General features: G+C 36.3%; 1 protein-coding gene across 2 annotated transcripts in view; it reads left to right on the forward strand.

The window, feature by feature from the left end:
- Nucleotides 1–18,775, forward strand: part of GRAMD1C (GRAM domain containing 1C) — a 102,193-nt gene that overhangs the window by 12,022 nt on the left and 71,396 nt on the right. For both annotated transcript variants that reach the window (XM_049629411.1, XM_049629412.1), the window contains exons 3-5: nucleotides 8,179–8,263; nucleotides 16,301–16,404; nucleotides 16,995–17,090. In XM_049629411.1, coding sequence (XP_049485368.1) covers nucleotides 8,179–8,263; nucleotides 16,301–16,404; nucleotides 16,995–17,090 — 285 coding nt within the window. The remainder of the gene's footprint in view (nucleotides 1–8,178; nucleotides 8,264–16,300; nucleotides 16,405–16,994; nucleotides 17,091–18,775) is intronic.

An 18,775-nucleotide genomic window follows, 5' to 3' on the forward strand; every position in this document is an offset into this window, starting at 1 on the left:
TAACTTAAAAACTCCTCTGTTACAAAGTACCTAGAAATGCTGTATGAAATGTTACAAACATGTTTATAAATTGAATGTCTGGGCTCACGGAATAACAAGGGAACTACCCGAGGGCTAAAAAAGAAGAGGGAACTGATTATCAGAGTTGTAAGCACATGAGCTAATGTTGAGGCAGCCCTGGGGAGTTTATTAGTCTCTGTAACGAAAACTTTAATGGCTACACTGGGATAGAAGACATGTCTTGGACTTGTATGAATTAGAACGGAGAACTCCTTATAAAGCCATGACTCTTGAAGAGTTATACATTCTGTGAAAGGTAGGCTAAGAAAAAATCCACCTACATCTGCCCATTAAAGACAAGGAAGCTTATTTGTCTAAACTTGGGCTTGGGGTGGTAGGGGAGGGAAACATTCCTGAGAGTACACAACTATAGTTGATCTCTCATGAAGTTTTGGGACCTGAATTTAATACTTTATGAGTGAGCAGAAGGATATTCAATGAATAGCATATTAGTTGCTTCAAAATTTTGGATAGAACTACTAGGTAAAGACTATAAAATCATTATTTGATATTATTTAAGACTTAATAGAAGAAATTAAGCATGCAATAAGTGGGTAAGACATTCTTTTTTTTTTTTTAATTTTTTTTTAATGTTTATTTATTTTTGAGACAGAGAGAGACAGAGCATGAACGGGGAGGGTCAGAGAGAGAGGAAGACACAGAATCTGAAACAGGCTCCAGGCTATGAGCCATCAGCACAGAGCCTGACGCGGGGCTTGAACTCACGAACCGCGAGATCATGACCTGAGCCGAAGTCAGACACTTAACCGACTGAGCCACCCAGGCGCCCCAAGACATTCTTTTTTAATATGTTTGTTTGTTTATTTATTTATTTATTTTGAGAGAGAGTGTGTGTGTGTGTGTGTGCACATGCACATGAGTTGGGGGAGGGACAGAGAGAGAGGAAAGAGAGAATCTCAAGCAGGGTCTGCACTGACAGAGGGCGCTGTTCGTGGGCTCAGTCCCACGAACCATGAGATCATGACCTGAGCTGAAATCAAGAGTCGGTCACTTAACCAACTGAGCTACCCAGGTGCCCCTGGATAAGACATTCTTAAAAACACTGGGCAGATTTGGAAAACAACCAAATTCAACTTCTAGAAATGAAAAATATGGTTATTGAAATAATAATTTAAAAATTCAGTGGATGTGGGAAATACCAGATAAAGAGAAAGTCAGCAAATTGAAGGATATATATGAGGAAGTTATTCACACTGTACCACTGAGAGATAAAGATAGAAAATTTTAAAGAGAATGGCTTGAGATATAAGGAGAAAAGTAGAGGAGTCCATTATGATTCCATTAGAAGTTTCAGAAGATCAACATAAAGGCAACATTCAAAAAGAATATAGCTGAAAATGTTCTACTCTTGATGAAAGACATCAGAATCAGGAGGTACGGTGAGTCTCTCACACGGTAAATGAAAAGAATATATGAGCAGAGAAATTATTATCATATAAGTGATAAAGGTAGATGTATATCAATTAAGATAGGAGAAGTCTTTTTTAAAGTGTATTTATTATTATTTTTTATTAAACTCTACACCCAACATGGGGCTTGAACTAATAACCCCAAAATCAAGAGTCGCATGTTCTTCTGACTGAGGCAGCCAGGCCCCCAGGAATAGTCTTAATAATTCATTTGAGTGTCATCTATGCACCAGCCTATTCTAAGTGAACTCGGAGGTGTCTCTGCCATTCTAGAGCTGACTGGGAGATGGATAGTATACACCTGAGCAAATGTATAATATTTTTTTGTTTCAAGTTTTTATTTAAATTCTAGTTAGTTAACATATTGTGTAATATTGGTTTCAGGAGTAGAATTTAGTAATTCATCATTTACATAGAACACCCAGTGCTCATCACAAGTGCCCTCCTTAATACCCATTACCTATTTAGCCAATGTTCCTATCTACCTTCCCTCCAGCAACCCTCAGTTTGTTCTCTATAGTTAAAGGTCTTTAATGGTTTGCCCCTCTCTCTCTCTCTCTCTCTCTCTCTCTCTCTCTCTTTGCAAATGTGTAATATTATGTCAGGTAGTGATAGAAGCTCTAAAGATAATAGAAGCATGTAAGGTGTAGAGAATCACATAGAAGGGAGTAGCATTTTCAGTCAAGATGGTCTGGGAAATCTCTGAGGAGGTGCCATTTGAGAGAGCCCTATGAGGGACAAAGAAAGAACACCGATGAACCATGTGAAGAAAGGAAAATGGAAGTGGGGTTCTGTGGGAAGGCAAGAGTCGGGAATAAGATTGACTTGTTTGACAGTTTCCTTATGGAGTCAGATATGGTGAGTGAAGAAGAAGAAAAAGATCAAGGATAATAATTTCTAGGTTTTTGATCAGTGCAACGGGGGGTGCATGGAAGCATCGCTTAGGAGAAGAGAAAGATGCAGATAGCAGGGGGAAGAAGTAGTTTTGGGAGTTGGGAAAATGAAGTTGGAGATGCATATTTGATATATAAGTAGAAAAGTCTAGTAGACAATTGGATTTATGACATGAATCGTAGGAGAGAGATTGAAGCAGGAAATAAATTTTGAAGACTTTGAGTATGGATGGTATTTAAAGACAGATTTTTGGAGTGCCTGGGTGGCTCAGCTGGTTAAGCACCTGACTGCTCAGGTCATGATCTCATGGTTCCTGAGTTCGAGCCCTCATCTGCACTGTCAGTGCAGAGCCTGCTTGGGATTCTCTCTCTCCTGCTCTCTGCCCTTCTCCAACCAATGCTTTTTTTCTCTCTCTCTCTCAAAATAAATAAACCTTAAAAAACATTAAAAAATAAAACAGATTTATAAAGATTGGATGAGATCACCTAGGGAAAAAATATGGATAGGGAAAAGAAGTAGACTCTCCAGTGTTTAGAACCTCAGGTGGTGGAGCAGGAACTAGCAAAAGAAACTGCGATTTGACTACTGAGATAAAATCTTAGGAAGTGTGGCATCCTCAAAGGCAAATGATGGAAGTCTTTTAAGGACACAGTGACCTACTGTGATAGGTAGAATAAGATGAGAGCTGAAAATTGACTACTGGATTTGCAAAGTAGAGGATTCTAGTCACATTAAAAAGTACAGTTTGGGGGCAAAAACCTGATTGAAGCACTAGGTTTTAGACTGCTGTCCTAATCTTCCTTTGTAAGGTTTGAATTTGATTATCCAAAGCAATAGAGGGCTGAAGGAAGAAAATTCATATTTCATTAAAAACAATGTATACTTCTTTAAAGATGACCATATCAACATGGAAAAATATTTTGGTAAAGTAGCATGACTACTAAGAAATTAGCAGTAAATTAGCATATTTAAATAAATGACATGGAGAATGTGGAAAGTAACTGAAATAGTAATGTGTTACTGGGTTATTAATTAGGGCTTCAACCTAAGTATATCCTTTTGATTATCTAGGACAATGAGAAATTTTATTTTATTTTTTTAAAGTTGGTTTATTTTTACTTAGAGAGAGAGAAAGAGAGAGACAGAGACAGGAACAGAGAGAGAATATCAAGCAGGCTCCTGCTGTCAGTTCAGAGCCGCATGAACCATGAGGTCATGAACTGAGCTGAAAGAAACCAAGAGTCGGAGGCTTAACCGACTGTGCCACCCAGGCGCCCCCCTCCTTTTTTTTTTAAGTTTATTTATTTTTATTTTTGAGAGAGAGAGAGTAGGACGATGAGAAAGTTTAAATAGCACATGCAAACCAAATTAAAATAATACAAAAATTCTAGCTTAGCATTCTCTATCTACCTTTCCAAAAAACCTTTTCTTAGACATGAGATGTGAACTTAAAAGCAATGACATCGATCCCATGAGCCACATACAAGAGTGAGTTTCTATTACACTAGTCACATTTTGCTCAATAATTAAATGATTTTACTTGTGTTATTTCTCTGGTGAAAATGTTACAGAGGAGAACAAACATGAGTATGGGGAATGACCTCTGAATCAGCTTTAAAACTACTTTAAGCATTTCCCCCTTTTACATAGAATTAACACATTTATTCTAACCTTATGAACTTTCTTCTTTTACTTTTTTTTTTACTTTTAGTTTGAGATAATTTTAGACTCACATGGAGTTGTAAGAAATGATACAGATACCCTGTACTCTTTGAACAGTTTTCCCCCAATGACAACATCTTACAAGACTATAGGACAATATCACAAGCAGCATATTGACATTGATACAGAACATTTGCATCACAGCAAGAATTATTTTTATAGACACAGCCTTTTTGTAGTGTCCCTTCCCCCTACTCAACCCTTAGCAACCACTCCATTCCTATAATTATTCTCCATTTCTATAATTATGTCATTTCAAGAATATTATATAAATGGAATCATATAGGATGTAACCTTTTAATTTTCTTAACGTTTATTTATTATTGAGAAACAAAGAGAGACAGAGCATGAACATGGGAAGGGCAGAGAGAGGGGGAGACACAGAATCTGAAGCAGGATCCAGGCTCTGAGCTGTCAGCATAGAGCTCGATACAGGGCTTGAACTCACAAACCATGAGATCATGATCTGAGCCAAAGTCAGACGCTTAACCGACTGAGCCACCCAGGTGCCACCAGTATGTAACCTTTTATATTGGCTATGCACTCATCATAATTCCCTGGAGATCCATCTATTTTGTATACTAACATTTCATTAAAGTTTATGTATGTATGAATGTACATATATAATATGTACATATCTATTATTATATGTATATATATATTATTATTTTTAAAAACAATCTCTATACCCAATGTGGGGCTGGAACTCACAACCCAGAGGTTGAGAGTTGGATGCTCTTGATCCTGACTGAGCCAGCCAGGCGCCCCAGTGCATTCCTTTTTAATGCTGAGTAGAATTCCGTGGTATGGATGTACCATAGTTTTAACCATATATCCACTGAAGAATATCTGGGCTATTTCCAGTTTAGGGCTATGATGAATAAAACTGCTGTAGATATTCATGTACAGGTTTTTGTGTGAACATAGCTTTCCTCTCTAGGGGTAAATGCCCAGGAATGCAATTGTTGGGTCATTGATAGTTACATATTTAGTTTTTAAGAAACTGCCAATCTGTTTTCCAGAGTGGCGGTACCATTTTATATTCCTACCACAGTGTGTGGGTGATCCAGTTTTTACACATTCTTGCTTTCTTGCTGAGTGTTTTCATCATGGAAGGAGCTCTTCCATGTAAGTTTTAAAATAATCTTGTGTCAGATATCTTTTAGGATATATTTTAATTAATTACTTTTGATATTTCCACTTTTGGTGTGCTTCATTTCTTCTTGTGAATTTGAGTTTACCATACTATAGCCTTTCTTTGCAGTCTGAGGACTTCCTTTCACATTTCTTTGAAGCAGGTCTGCTGTCTCCATTGTTTATGTTGACAAATCACCATTAATTATACTAGTTTTTACCTGTATGTACATGGCATTTTTCTCTTGCTGCATTCATGTTCTTCTTTGTCTTTCACAGTTTAACTGTCCTTCAGTTGTCAACAATTGTCCAACAATTTCCCTGTCCTTCTTGGTTAATTGAGCTTCTTTGATCTATAGATTAATATTTCTCTGCAGATTTTGTAAGTTTTAACCATTATTTCTTCAAGTGTTTTTCTGCCTGCCCTTTACCTTTCATTGCTTCTGTTGTGTATATATATATATTTTTAATTAATTTTTGAGAGAGAGAGAGAGAGAGACTGAGCGTGAGCAGATGAGGGGCAGAAAGAGAGAGAGAGACACAGAATTTGAAGTAGGCTCCAGGCTCTGAGCTGTCAGCACAGAACCCGCAAACAGTGAGATCATGACCTAGGTGGCTCAAACCTACTGAGTGTATTTTGAATCGCTTAATTTTGTCTCATGGGTCTCTGAGTCTGTTCATTTTCTACAATCTTTTTCATCTCTGTTCTTCAAATTGGATAATTTTTGCTAATAATCTTTAAGTTCACTCATTCTTTCCCTGCTATATTGAATTTTTGTTGAGCCCCTTCAGTGAATTTTTTATTTCAGTGAATGTAGTTTTCAACTCCAGAATGTCCTTTTTTTTCCTTAAAAATTTTTTAAAAATGTGTTTGTTGAGATTCTCTATTTGTTGAATCACTATTGACATGTTTTTCTTTAATTCTTTAAGCATGATTCTCTTTAGTTGTTTGAACATATTTGTAATAATTGCTTTGATGTCTTTGTCTGCTAAATGTAGTATTTGGGGACCCTGAAAGACCCTACTCCCTGCTTTTCTCTTTCCTTAGTTTGAGTCACATTTTTCTGTTTCTTGGCATGTTTCATAGTTTTTGTTGAACATTGTACTATTAAGATAATGTATTGTAGCAACTGTGGATTCTAATTGCATCCTCCCTACCCCTAAAGCTTGTTATTGATGATTTTTGTTTGTTTAGTAACTTGCCTAGAGTAAATCTGTGAAATCTATTTGTCTTATCTCTGCTCAGCTTAGTATTGTTGTTGGTTTTATTTTTTTTTATTATTATCAAAAAAATTTTTTAATGGTTATTCATTTTTGAGACAGAGAGAGACAGAGCACGAGCGAAGGAGGGGCAGAGAGAGAGGGAGACACAGAATCTGAAGCAGGCTCCAGGCTCTGAGTGTCAGCACAGAGCCCGATGTGGGGCTCGAACCCATGAACCGTGAGATCACGACCTAAGTTGAAGTTGGACGCTTAACCAACTGAGCCACCCAGGCGCCCCATGTTGTTTTTATTTTCAAGGCTGGCTTCCTAGTGGTCACCCCTTATGTCAGCCAGTGATTGGTCAGAAATTTTGCTTTTTTAAAAAGTTTTTTTTGGGGCACCTGGGTGGCTCAGTCGGTTAAGCGTCCGACTTCGGCTCAGGTCACAATCTTGCGGTCCGTGAGTTCGAGCCCCGCATCAGGCTCTGGGCTGATGGCTCAGAGCCTGGAGCCTGCTTCCAATTCTGTGTCTCCCTCTCTCTCTGCCCCTCCCCCGTTCATGCTCTGTCTCTCTCTGTCCCAAAAATAAATAAACGTTAAAAAAAAAAAATTAAAAAAAAGAAGTTTTTTTTAATGTTTATTTATTCTTTGAGAGAGAGAGAGAGAGAGAGCATGAGCAGGGGAGGGGCAGAGAGAGGGAGACACAGAATCTGAAGCAGGCTCCAGGCTATGAGCTGTCAGCAGAGAGCCCAATGCGGGGCTTGAACTCACGAACCGCGAGATCATGACCTGAGCCAAAGTTGGATGCTTAGCCAACTGAGGCACCCAGGTGCCCTGGAAATTGTGCTTAAATACATAGAGCCAGTAAGACTTTTTTCTTCTGCTGAGAGATCTGTGTGTAGGTTGGGGAATGTATTCAATGTTCAGGCTGTTTTCAAGTTTGTCTCAATTTTTATGTTTCCCCAAGACTTGTTTCTAGCCAGGAATGTGTGGATAGTATGGGAACTCTGTAGTCTCTGCTACCTATGCATGCAGCTTCTGTTTAGCCAGGAATACATGGGAAGTTTATGAACCCCATTTATGGCTGTCTCTCCTCCAAGGTCTCTTTGTTAAGTCTGCTGCTAATCTGCCAGTGGGCTTATTTCTTGCCACAAATGAGACTACAACCTCACACTCTTGTGGATAGCTTCAGAATTTTCCCTTTCACTTCTGAGCATAGCTTTTCTGCTCTCCACTCTGAACCATCTCAGTCATCTCGCTCAGCATAGCTGCTAGTTTTCATAGCCTACACAACTGCCCTCGTGGAACTGTCACACTGTCACAGTGATTTAACCGATGGGGGAGGATGAGTAAGGGCCACTGGGCAAGGAAACAGTGCCACAGACTTCCGCTGCTTCTAAGTTTGGTAGATTTTCATGAAAAAAATGCTTCTCAGTTTATTGCATGCCTTTGGTCAATTTCCAATAATTTGAGATGATGTTTTTGATAGTTTTTTATTTGCTTTTGTAGAGAGAATTTGCTAAACTCCTTACTCCAGCATGCTGGGAGCTTCCTTTGCTTGCTTTTGGTGTTTTTTGAAATGTTTATGTATCTAGTTTTTCATATAAAAATGTACAAAATATTGCATAAGAAGCATGTTATTTTACAGTCCATTTAAATTTGTTCAAGACACTACCTTTTAGTTCATCTAATAAAGATTATAATTAAATGGAAATTTAATCTTTTTATTGTTGCAGATTTCAAGTGCCACCTATAAAGACAGGAATGAGGAATACAAAAGACAGTTCACACACTTACCTGATACAGAGAAGCTGATAGCAGGTAAAACAGACAGGAAGTTGCAAAAAACCATTTTACTACCTCATTATCAAAAGAAAACTGACAAGTGACAATATTTGTAGAATATTTGAGCCTTTGTGCTAGACAGAAAATATTTTTTAAGATAAGCAGCATGTTATCATTCTAATTAGACAATGTAAAACTAAGTTATAATTTGGGGAGGAGTGATTTCTGACTTATAAAAATATTCAGTACTAGCTAAGAAAAATAGAACTAAAAGGAAATCATTGTCACAATTTCTTCTGGTGCTTGTTTCATATGGTTTTGTAGGAAAAATTTAAATTTGCTGTTCAATATATATTAACTTCCCCGGAAAAAGGTACTCCTTAACAGATTATAGAGCCAATTTTGTAAAATTTTCTGGGGCTATATTCTTTTTCGTGTAATCCTTCTTTTTAAAATTGTTTGTTTATTTATTTATTAAATGTTTATTTTTAAGAGTTTAAGGGGAGGGCAGGGGGCAGAGAGGGGGACAGAGGATACAAAGTGGGCTCTGTGCTGATGACAGCAGTGAGCCTGATGCGGGGCTCAAACTCATGATCTGTGAGAACATACCTCACTGAAGTTGGCTGCTCAACCAACTGAGCCATCCAGGTGCCCCAAGTTTATTTATTTAGTTTTTAGTAATCTCTACACCCAATATGGTGCTTGAACTCATGACCTGGAGATTGAGTTGCAGGCTCTCCCAACTGAGCCAGCCAGGTGCCCCTCATGTAATCTTTCAGGTAGATTTTGTTTAAATAGACTTGAAGAGGAAAACTGTAGCGATTTTTCTTACAAAAGTGCTTAATTTTTTATATAAGCTTAATATGTTTTTTTATAATCAAAATATACAACTAGGTTTTAATTTTAGTATATATTTCATTTAAACCATTTATTCATAGAAATTTCTGATTTCTGGTACTGTTGGGCAGTATTCAACACAATGTAACTGAATTTCTGTAGTTCAGCTCAGTACTTTAAATATCGTAATGAGTTAAAACAACTTCTAAGAACATTTGAAAGCAATGTATTCTCATGACAAAATATTTAAATGCTATATAAGGGCATATAATGAGAAGTGAGTCGCCCTTCCAACCAAGACTATTCCAACATACTTTCTGGGCTGTATAGCCACTTAGAGTAATTTCTTATGTATATTTCGAGAAGTTTTCTGTAGGCATTTCAAGGGGTATATATGTATATTCCTAACAGAATTTCTTTTTATTATTTTTTATTTTTAAAGTTTATTTATTTATTTTGAGAAAGAGAGGGAAAGCGCACATGCAAGTGGGGTAGGGACAGAGAGAGAGAGAGAGAGAGAGAGAGAGAGAGAGAGAATCCCAAGCAGGCTCTATGCTGTCATCATGGAGCCCAATGCAGGGCTCGATCTCAGGAATCATGAGATCATGACCTGAGCCGAAATCAAGAGTCAGAAGCTTAACCAGCTGAGCCACCCAGGCATCCCCCGCCTAAGAGAATTTCATTGGGAACATACTGTGTTTACTCTTTGAACCTTGTTTAGAGCTCTTTTTAGTAGCCTTACTTAAGTAATTACTTCATTCTTTTAGTGCCTGCCCATATTCAACTAAATGAACTCTGTACTGTAATTTATTTAACAAATCCTTTATTGATGGACATTTTGATCACTTCCTGTCTGTTACTATTTCCACTAATGTTGCATTGAAACTCTTACATTTGTTTTAGCACATATGTGCACATACATTGTAAGATAAATTCTATGAAGTGGAATTGTGGTAAAAAGGTAATAAGTATTTAATAAGTTTCCTGTTGCCAAGTTACCCTCCAAAAAGTCTGTACCAATTTGCATTTTCATCAAAAGTGTATGTGAGTACCTGTTTTGCCCCATCTCAGGAAGTTTGCTTTAGTAAAATTTGGTAGTTAGAAATGGTACTTAATCATTGTTGAAATATGCCATGTCTTTAATTATAAAGGAGGTTGAACATCTATTTATATATGTATAAACCATTTGTATTTCTTTTTCTGTGAACATTTCGTAAACTCTGCCCATTTTTCTGTTTTTTTTGCCTTTTTCTTAATTTGTAGTAGCTTGTTAGATGTTTAAAAAATTAGATCTTTTTCATGTGTGTTGCAAGTGTTTCTTTCCAGTTTGTCACTTGAAATCAAGTGACTTTTCAAGGAAACCTGTGTAAAATTTATCATACTTATCACTGCCTTCTTGAAAGAATTTAATCTGATAATGTAATGATACATATTCATTATAAAACATTAAAGCTCTGCAGAAAAATATAAGGAAAAAAATTGAAAAGTATTGGTAACCATAACACCTACATATAAATTTAGTTCATATTGTTTGTATAGCTTTCTAGGTATTTTTCAGTATGTGAATTTGTTTTAAAAAATTTACACTTTTTTGTTTTCTCTCACTGATACAATGAACCTGTTTATTGTATAAAACTTGCAAAATACAGACTTTTACAAAGTAGAAAACTAAAACCAGGTTTAATTGTACCAAGCCACAGACTGAGAGAAAATAGTTGATAATCACATATCTGATTAAAAAAAAATCCTTGTATTTAGAATGGAAATAAAAGTCAACAATAAGAACACAAACAACCCAATTAAAAAAATGGGTAAATACACTTTACCCAAGATATATATGGAGGACAGATAAGCATGTAAAAAAATCCTCCACATCAATTATAGGGGAATGCACATTAAAAGCACAAGTAAACTACCTGGCAGTGAGAATTGCTAAAATTCACAGCAACAACAAAACAATGGACAGCAGCAAATGAAGATGAGGCTGCAAGGCTCTCATCTCCTGGTGGTGGGAATGCAGGCTGGCGCAGCTGCTTTTAAAGGCAAGTTGGCAGTTTCTTGTAAAGTTAAACATGCACTTAACCGTATGACCTGGCAATCCTAGTTATTTTCTCAAGTGAACTGTAAGCTGATGTTCACAAAAGTCCTGTATGTGAATGTTTATAGCATCTTTGTTAACAATGGGTAATAACCAAGATGTCATTCAACTGGTGAATGAATAAACAAACTGTGGCACATCCATATAATGGAATACTATTCAGCAATAAAAAGGAACAAGCTATTAATATGCATTGCAACATGGATGAATCTTCAATACATTTTCTAAGTGAGAAAAACAAAACTTAAAAGGTTACATGTTTTATGATTCCATTTATTTGACATTATGAAAAATGCAAATATATAGGGATGGAAAGCAGATTTGTGGACACTGGGAAAGGAGAGTGGTTTCACAAGGGAATTTTTACAGTGATGGAATGGTTCTATATGGTACTGGGGTGGTGGTAACATAATTGCATTTGTGAAGCCTTTACAGAGGTAACTTTATTGTATAAAAGTTAAAAAGTCAACCAGAATATCAGGAGATCCCAGGTTGAAATTCCATCAATAAGAAAAGAATCTAACTATATTACATACAAGTGACATATTGCACTCAAGGATGGGTTAGCATATATACATCTATTCCCTAGCTCTGTCTGTTGCTCAAGCCTAGAAACAGTGATACCTTAGTAAGCAGTCAGCATGTCCACTACCCAGATATTGGTCTCTAAATACCATCCCCAATAAAAGGAATGAGAGCTCCTTGAAGAAATGGTCCATTCTGGGGCTGGGGCAGTGAAAAAAGAATATGAGTGGCTATGGAGTAGCTTGTAGTGCCAGAAAGTAAGGAAGTGCTAAAAAAAAAAAAAAAAAGCCAATTCGAAAGAACTCCCAGTGGTCAAAGAGAGAATAATTTGAGCAATAAAATAAATAATGATAATATTGGATTATAACCTGAAGAATAAAATATCCATGAGTATATATTGATAAAAAATAAATGCTTGAATAATTAAGCGTATGGGGAAGAAGACACAAATCTCCCTTCAGTGGTATCTCCAGGTAATTTATATGCACATTAAAGTTTGAGAAGCACTGATCAAGGTAACACAAGTGCCATACCTAAGGGTAAGAGCTTACTAGGTTCTTTTTCTCTGTACATAAAATACTGATGATGAAGAGGGTCTTTAAAAGATAACCAATCCATGTATAGTTATACAACTGATTTCACCAGTGTGATCCCATGTCTAACATCCTGTATGCTGATAAACCACTAATTTTGCTAATGAAAACCCTTTTCTGTGTCTCTGCTAGTTAGCCAAACATTTGTTGTTAAACAGTAATAAAGGTAGCCTAAGGGCTTCTAGTAGCTCCTGAAGGAGTGTAGTCCTAATTAAATTGTTAGGTGACTTATCCCAAGTATGAATCCCTGATTAAACAACTAACTATCCCTAGAATATTTCTAAACATCTACTTTAGCTGGAGTCCACATTTTCACTCCTAATATTCATTTGTGCCTTCTTTATTCTTACTCTTCTTATTCCTGGCCAAAGAAAATGTTATGTTGGAGAAATACAATTAAAAACAAAATACCCTACCAATCCAGAAAACCTCTCACAAAAGTAGAAAAGAAAGAAAACAGTTTTATTATTGAATAAGCATTCAACTGGAATGAGATATGCTCACAGGTAATCTGTAAAAGAGATTGTGAAGAGAGACAGAAAGAAAATCTCACCCTTTTATATAGCCAAGCAGATACAACCCTTTACACATGTTCTAAAGATAAGTGATAACTAGTCCTCAAGTAAGAGGACATGATAGTACTGTTTGTCACACACAATTTCATCATAAATTCACCTGATAATTGGGGCTACTATCTGTGTTAGTTAACTGGCTTTATGCAAAGGAAAAATAAACTCGTATCTTTATGACAAAAGTTTGTTTTGCAGCTTGGAGCAAGTTGCCCACCGAAGTTAAGCTCCTACCCTATTACAGAAACTGGGAGATAGGGGGCTATCTCTCTTGATGTTTACATTTCCAAGAGATGGCTCCTAAGTCCTTGAGAAAACATTCCTGGATTGTAAACCTGGCAAGGGGCTTATTTTGTTTTTAAAAAGATTCACATGTACCTCAAAGAAGCAATAAAGAATTTACAAATTTTCTGAAGAAAATGCTCAAAGAGAAGTGAGGAGGGAGTCTTTTTCCCTTTTTGCATTAGGGAAAATTAAATTTTTTTCTATTTGTATTTACCTTTACAGTTGTCTCAGGTAAAAAGCAAACAGAACAACATAAAAAATGTTAAGTGTGAAAAAGGAGAATGCTTATCTTTTATAATTTAAGTATTAAATCTGAAAGCAATCCTAAAAATATTCCAAAGACTCTTTTTTATTATTTATTTATTTAAAGTTATTTATTTTGAGAGAGAGAGCGAGAGTGTGCTCATGTGTTTGTGCACATAAGTAATGGAGAGGTAGAGAAAGAGAGAGAGAGAGATGGAGAGGGAGAGAATCCCAAGCAGGCTCAGTGCTGTCAGCACAGAGCCCGATGCAGGGCTCTATGAGCCGTGACATCTTGACCTGAGCCGAAACCAAGAGTCAGACGATTAACCTGCTGAGCCATCTAGATGCCCCCAAAAAGTCTTTTTAAAAGCAGTGTTCCCATTATGGGGCTCCCAAAGAATACTTTGGGATGTGTGTTTCCTGACATGATTGTTTAAAAACACATTCTTTTAATTCACCTCCCTTATGGATAGATATGCCTAAATTCTTTGATAAAACTATAATAGGACATCTTGTTTATTTATTGTACAACCTTACTGTAGAAGTATATGGTGCTGATTCACTCTATCTGTATTTCCATAACACTTGGTACATATTTCCACTGTATCCTTCATTATACTATAGTTATTAAAATAAATCTTTAAGAATAGGAGCCATTTAATTTTTCTGAAATTGATTATGTAATAGCTAGTAAGTTGATGTTAACACACACATCAAAGTGACCTATGTTGCTTGGTTAATTTACTTAATTTTATTCTAACTTTCTAGTCACAAATTATAAAGTTATAAATCCATAAAACAATTTTTGATAAACATTTTCTTATCCCATTCTAGATGAATCAGATTGTCATTTGACTCAAATCAGGTAGAATATTGCCTTCTGAAATGACAATTACATGTTTATCAGTAGGGAAATTGGGAGTAGAAAAAAGTAAAATTTCCTGCCTTAAATTTTTTTTTCATTTCCTGCATAGGCCATATTGCTAAGAAGCCATTTTATAAAAAATAAATTTTATTGAGGTATAAGTTTATTACAATAAAATACATCTGTTTTAGGGAAGCCCCCCCTTTTTTAAAGTTTTTTAAAATTTATTTATTTTGAGAGAGAGAGAGAGTGTGTGTATGTGAGTGGGGGAGGGGCAGAGAGAGAGGGAGAGAGAAGCCCAAGCAGGCCCAGTGCTGTCAGTGCAGAGCCTGACACAGGGCTCGATCCCATGAACCGTGATGACCTGAGCCAAAATCAAGAGTTGGATGCTTAACCGACTGAGCCACCCAGGTGCCTCGAGGGAAACCCTTTTTTAAACCACTGAAAAAAGTCTGTCAATCTGTGTCAAATAGTCTTTGGTTAAAATAATCCAGTTGGTTGCTAGGGCTTTGAACATAGTTAATGTAAAATAGTGCATTGGTTCTCATAGCGTGGTGCACAGACTAGTAATGTTAGTGTTACTTGGGCTCATGTTAGACATGAAACTCTTCACCCTACTTCAAACATATTTAATCAGAAACTCTGGGGAGGGGCCTACCAATCTGTTTTAATAAGTCTGCCAGGCATTTCTGATCTGAAATGTGAGAAGCATTAAATTAATAAAATGTTTCAGTGGCTTATATAAAAATTTCAGGACACCTCATGGTGACCTTTAGCCCAATTCCTGTTTTAGAGATGTGTACTAGTAATGAGTAACTTAATCTACTTAATTATTTACTAAGATTTTGGGGGCATCTCAGTTTTCTTTTGCTGAAGGAAACATTTTGAAAGACTGAATTACTTGGCTCAATTTTTAGTATTTTAGTTAAATTAGAAATTTAATATGATGAAATTTAAATATTTTGAGATTCATAACCTTAACAGCTTTTTCCTAAAATTGCTAATCACTTCATATAGTTTTAAAATTTATCAGGTAAACCAAATATCATAGCAGATCTTTATATCTTGAATTATTGATAATTTAGCAATACTGTTTATATTAGCCAAAGAGCCAAATCTAAATTATGATATTAACTTACTGGTAAATAGCAGCATTTACCAGAACACTCTTGATTTTGCTGGATTTTAGCGCTGAGGCAGTGAGGATCAACTTTGAAACTAACTTAAAATGTATATAATTTTTGTAGTAGCCCTTGTCCCCTCCCTCACCCTTTTCCAACGTCTAATTAATCACCAATTTTCCATCGGTAGTACCTCCTAAATATCTCTGAATCTAACCACTTCTTTCTCTTACTACTGTCATTTCTTGGTCTGAGCCACCATCAGTTTTCCCCTGGACTTCCAACTCATTTATCTGAATCCATATTCACAGTGTGAAAAAAGTAGTCTTTAATAATGTACATCTGATCATGCCCCTTCTACTTAAAACTCATCAATGGCTTCTCGTAAAGTCCACAGTCTACTGTTGTCTGTGAACCTTATATGATCTAGCTTTTCCAGCTTCTCTAGCTCAGACATCTTTATATAGTTACTGAAATGTGCTGTGTTTCTTTCTGCCACGGGGTCTTCACACATGCTGTTTCCTTATGGTCCAGCTGACCATTTATTGATCTTTAGATCTCAGTTTAAAGACTACTTTTTTCTGGAGAACTTTCCTGATGTACTCTCTCCCTGCCCAATCCCCCCATACCTGTGTACTCCTTGTTATATTCTCTCATAGCTTTCTCTACACTTTGATCATTATACTTCCTTTGGTAATTCTTTCATTGTATACCTTCCCTTATAGACTGTGTTCCATGCGGGCAAGGTACGTTTTTGGTAATCCTGGTTTCCAGCAAAATAGCTGGTGTATGATGGCCAAAGTATCTGAATGAGTGAGTGAATAAACAAACAAACAATTGAACAAAGAGTGATGACTTTTCATGTGTTAAAGTAATATAAAGTTATAAAGTTGCCAGATTTTTGTGAATAAGCTGTTCCTTATCCTTGTGTATCTAGATTATGCTTGTGCTCTTCAGAGGGACATTTTGCTTCAGGGACGTCTCTATCTTTCAGAAAACTGGCTGTGTTTCTATAGCAACATCTTCAGATGGGAAACTACAGTAAGATGTATTTTGATTTGACTTGTTGATACAAATAATTGCATAGATAGAAATATATATATAGTCCTCCTAAAAACAATGTACTTTAGATTCCAAAGTAAATTTATATATATTTGTATATCTGTACTTGTATATGCGCGTGATATATTTATATATCGTAGAAGTGTGTAATCTATTTTCTTAATACATCAAGCTCCATTTGTACGTATTTAATACAGTTGGAGAAAGAGATTTCAGGTTGAAAAAAGCTTGAACATACATCCATTTGACTGCCAAAATCATGTCTGATGTGACAGACTGTCTGAATTTTGTTTGTGTGTGTATGTGTTAATGTGGAACATGAACACCCACATGTCTTTTCACACTCTGTCCTAAAGTTAGAGATAAGAGCTGAGGAGGAAATTACTGCTGGGGGAGAACGTCTGACTGCTTACCCTATTTTTCTCAGAGAATGCAAGCATGTGGTTATTAACTCCTTCAGGTTTTTCAACAGAATATTCTGGATTAGATTGATGCCATACTTCGTATTTTGTGCTGCATATGTTTCAGAAAAATTCATTTAATAATTTTTCATTCTTTCACGTGTTTAGATTTGTATTGCATTAAAGAACATAACCTTCATGACCAAGGAGAAAACTGCTCGACTCATCCCAAATGCTATCCAGATTGTTACAGAAAGTGAAAAGGTGAAAAACTTTTCTACCTTTGCCTTATTATGTAACATGGAGAAAATGTGCATCATACTGATTCATCAGTGTTGGTGATGTAGGCAATTCTTCTTGGAGTTAGGAATTTGTAATAGAGATATATTGTATTTAATACTAAATTTCTGTGTAGTTAAGTACTCACTGATAATTAAATGACTGCTAACAATTTTTGTGCTTTATAGTTCACAGAGAACTTTCTCTCATATTTTTCATTTCTTCTTTATAAGAGGTAGGTAGGGTAAACATTACCAAAACATCAGTATTTCTAAATGCGCTAGTAATTCCATGATATTGTGTAGTCAATAATACCTGCACAGTAGCAACTAATAAAAACAAATGGTTCTGGTGAACAGAGAGATTTGGGTAGCATACAAGTAAACACGTAATCATTATACTATTTTTTTTAGGATGGCAGTCAGGGTAGCAGTTATCTTTAACTGCCATTGTTTTTATGATCCTGCCTACAATATCTGCCATTTTGTAGTGGGGATATATGAAGAATCTTTCTGTACCCACCTGGAAAATTGATCAGGGCTCTGTGTGTGACATTAGAAGCATAATGCTACTCTCAACAATAGCGAAATTATGGAAAGAGCCTAAATGTCCATCAACTGATAAATGGATAAAGAAATTGTGGTTTATATACACAATGGAGTACTACGTGGCAATGAGAAGGAATGAAATATGGCCCTTTGTAGCAACGTGGATGGAACTGGAGAGTGTGATGCTAAGTGAAATAAGCCATACAGAGAAAGACAGATAACATATGTGTTCACTCTTATGTGGATCCTGAGAAACTTAACAGGAACCCATGGGGGAGGGGAAGAAAAAAAAAAGAGGTTAGAGTGGGAGAGAGCCAAAGCATAAGAGACTCTTAAAAACTGAGAACAAACTGAGGGCTGATGGGGGGTGGGAGGGAGGGGAAGGTGGGTGATGGGTATTGAGGAGGGCACCTTTTGGGATGAGCACTGGATGTTGTATGGAAACCAATTTGACAATAAATTTCATATATTTAAAAAAAAAGCATAATGCTGAGAAAGCAAAAGAGATAAGGAAGGAAAAGAAGGAAAGTAGGAAAAAGGGAAAAGAAGGGAATGAAAGGGAAGGAGAAGGAAGGAACCACAGAAGGAACGAAGGGAGGCAATGAAAGGAAAAAGAAAGGAAAGAGAAGCAGGGGAGAGAAACACTATCATGACATTGAATCATTGTAATGATACTTTTAAATCTTACAGTTTCTTTCAAATGCACTTTAAATTTTATTTTTATTTACTTATTTTTTAAAGTTTATTTATTTATTTTGAAAGAGAGAGAGTGTGAGCAAGGGAGGGGCGGAGAGAGTTGGAGAGAGTGAGAATACCAAGTAGGCTCCTTGGCATCAGTGCAGAGCCCAAATTGAGTCTTGAACTCATGAATGAGATCATGGACCTGAGCCAAAATCAAGAGCCAGATGCTTAACTGACTGAGCCACCCAGGTGCCCCTATTTTTAAATAATCTTATCCTTCCAGAATACTCCCCAGTACAGTACAAAGAACTTATCCCCTTGGAACTATTTGAGAGTAAGTTGTTACTCTGAAACCTCATTACTCCAGATAGCAAACCAAATATCCTAGCATGTATTTCCAACAAAGAGATTCTCCTGCATAAGCGCAAGCTGACCATCAAA

Source organism: Panthera uncia, chromosome C2 (assembly GCF_023721935.1).
Source record: "Panthera uncia isolate 11264 chromosome C2, Puncia_PCG_1.0, whole genome shotgun sequence".
Lineage (NCBI taxonomy): Eukaryota > Metazoa > Chordata > Mammalia > Carnivora > Felidae > Panthera > Panthera uncia.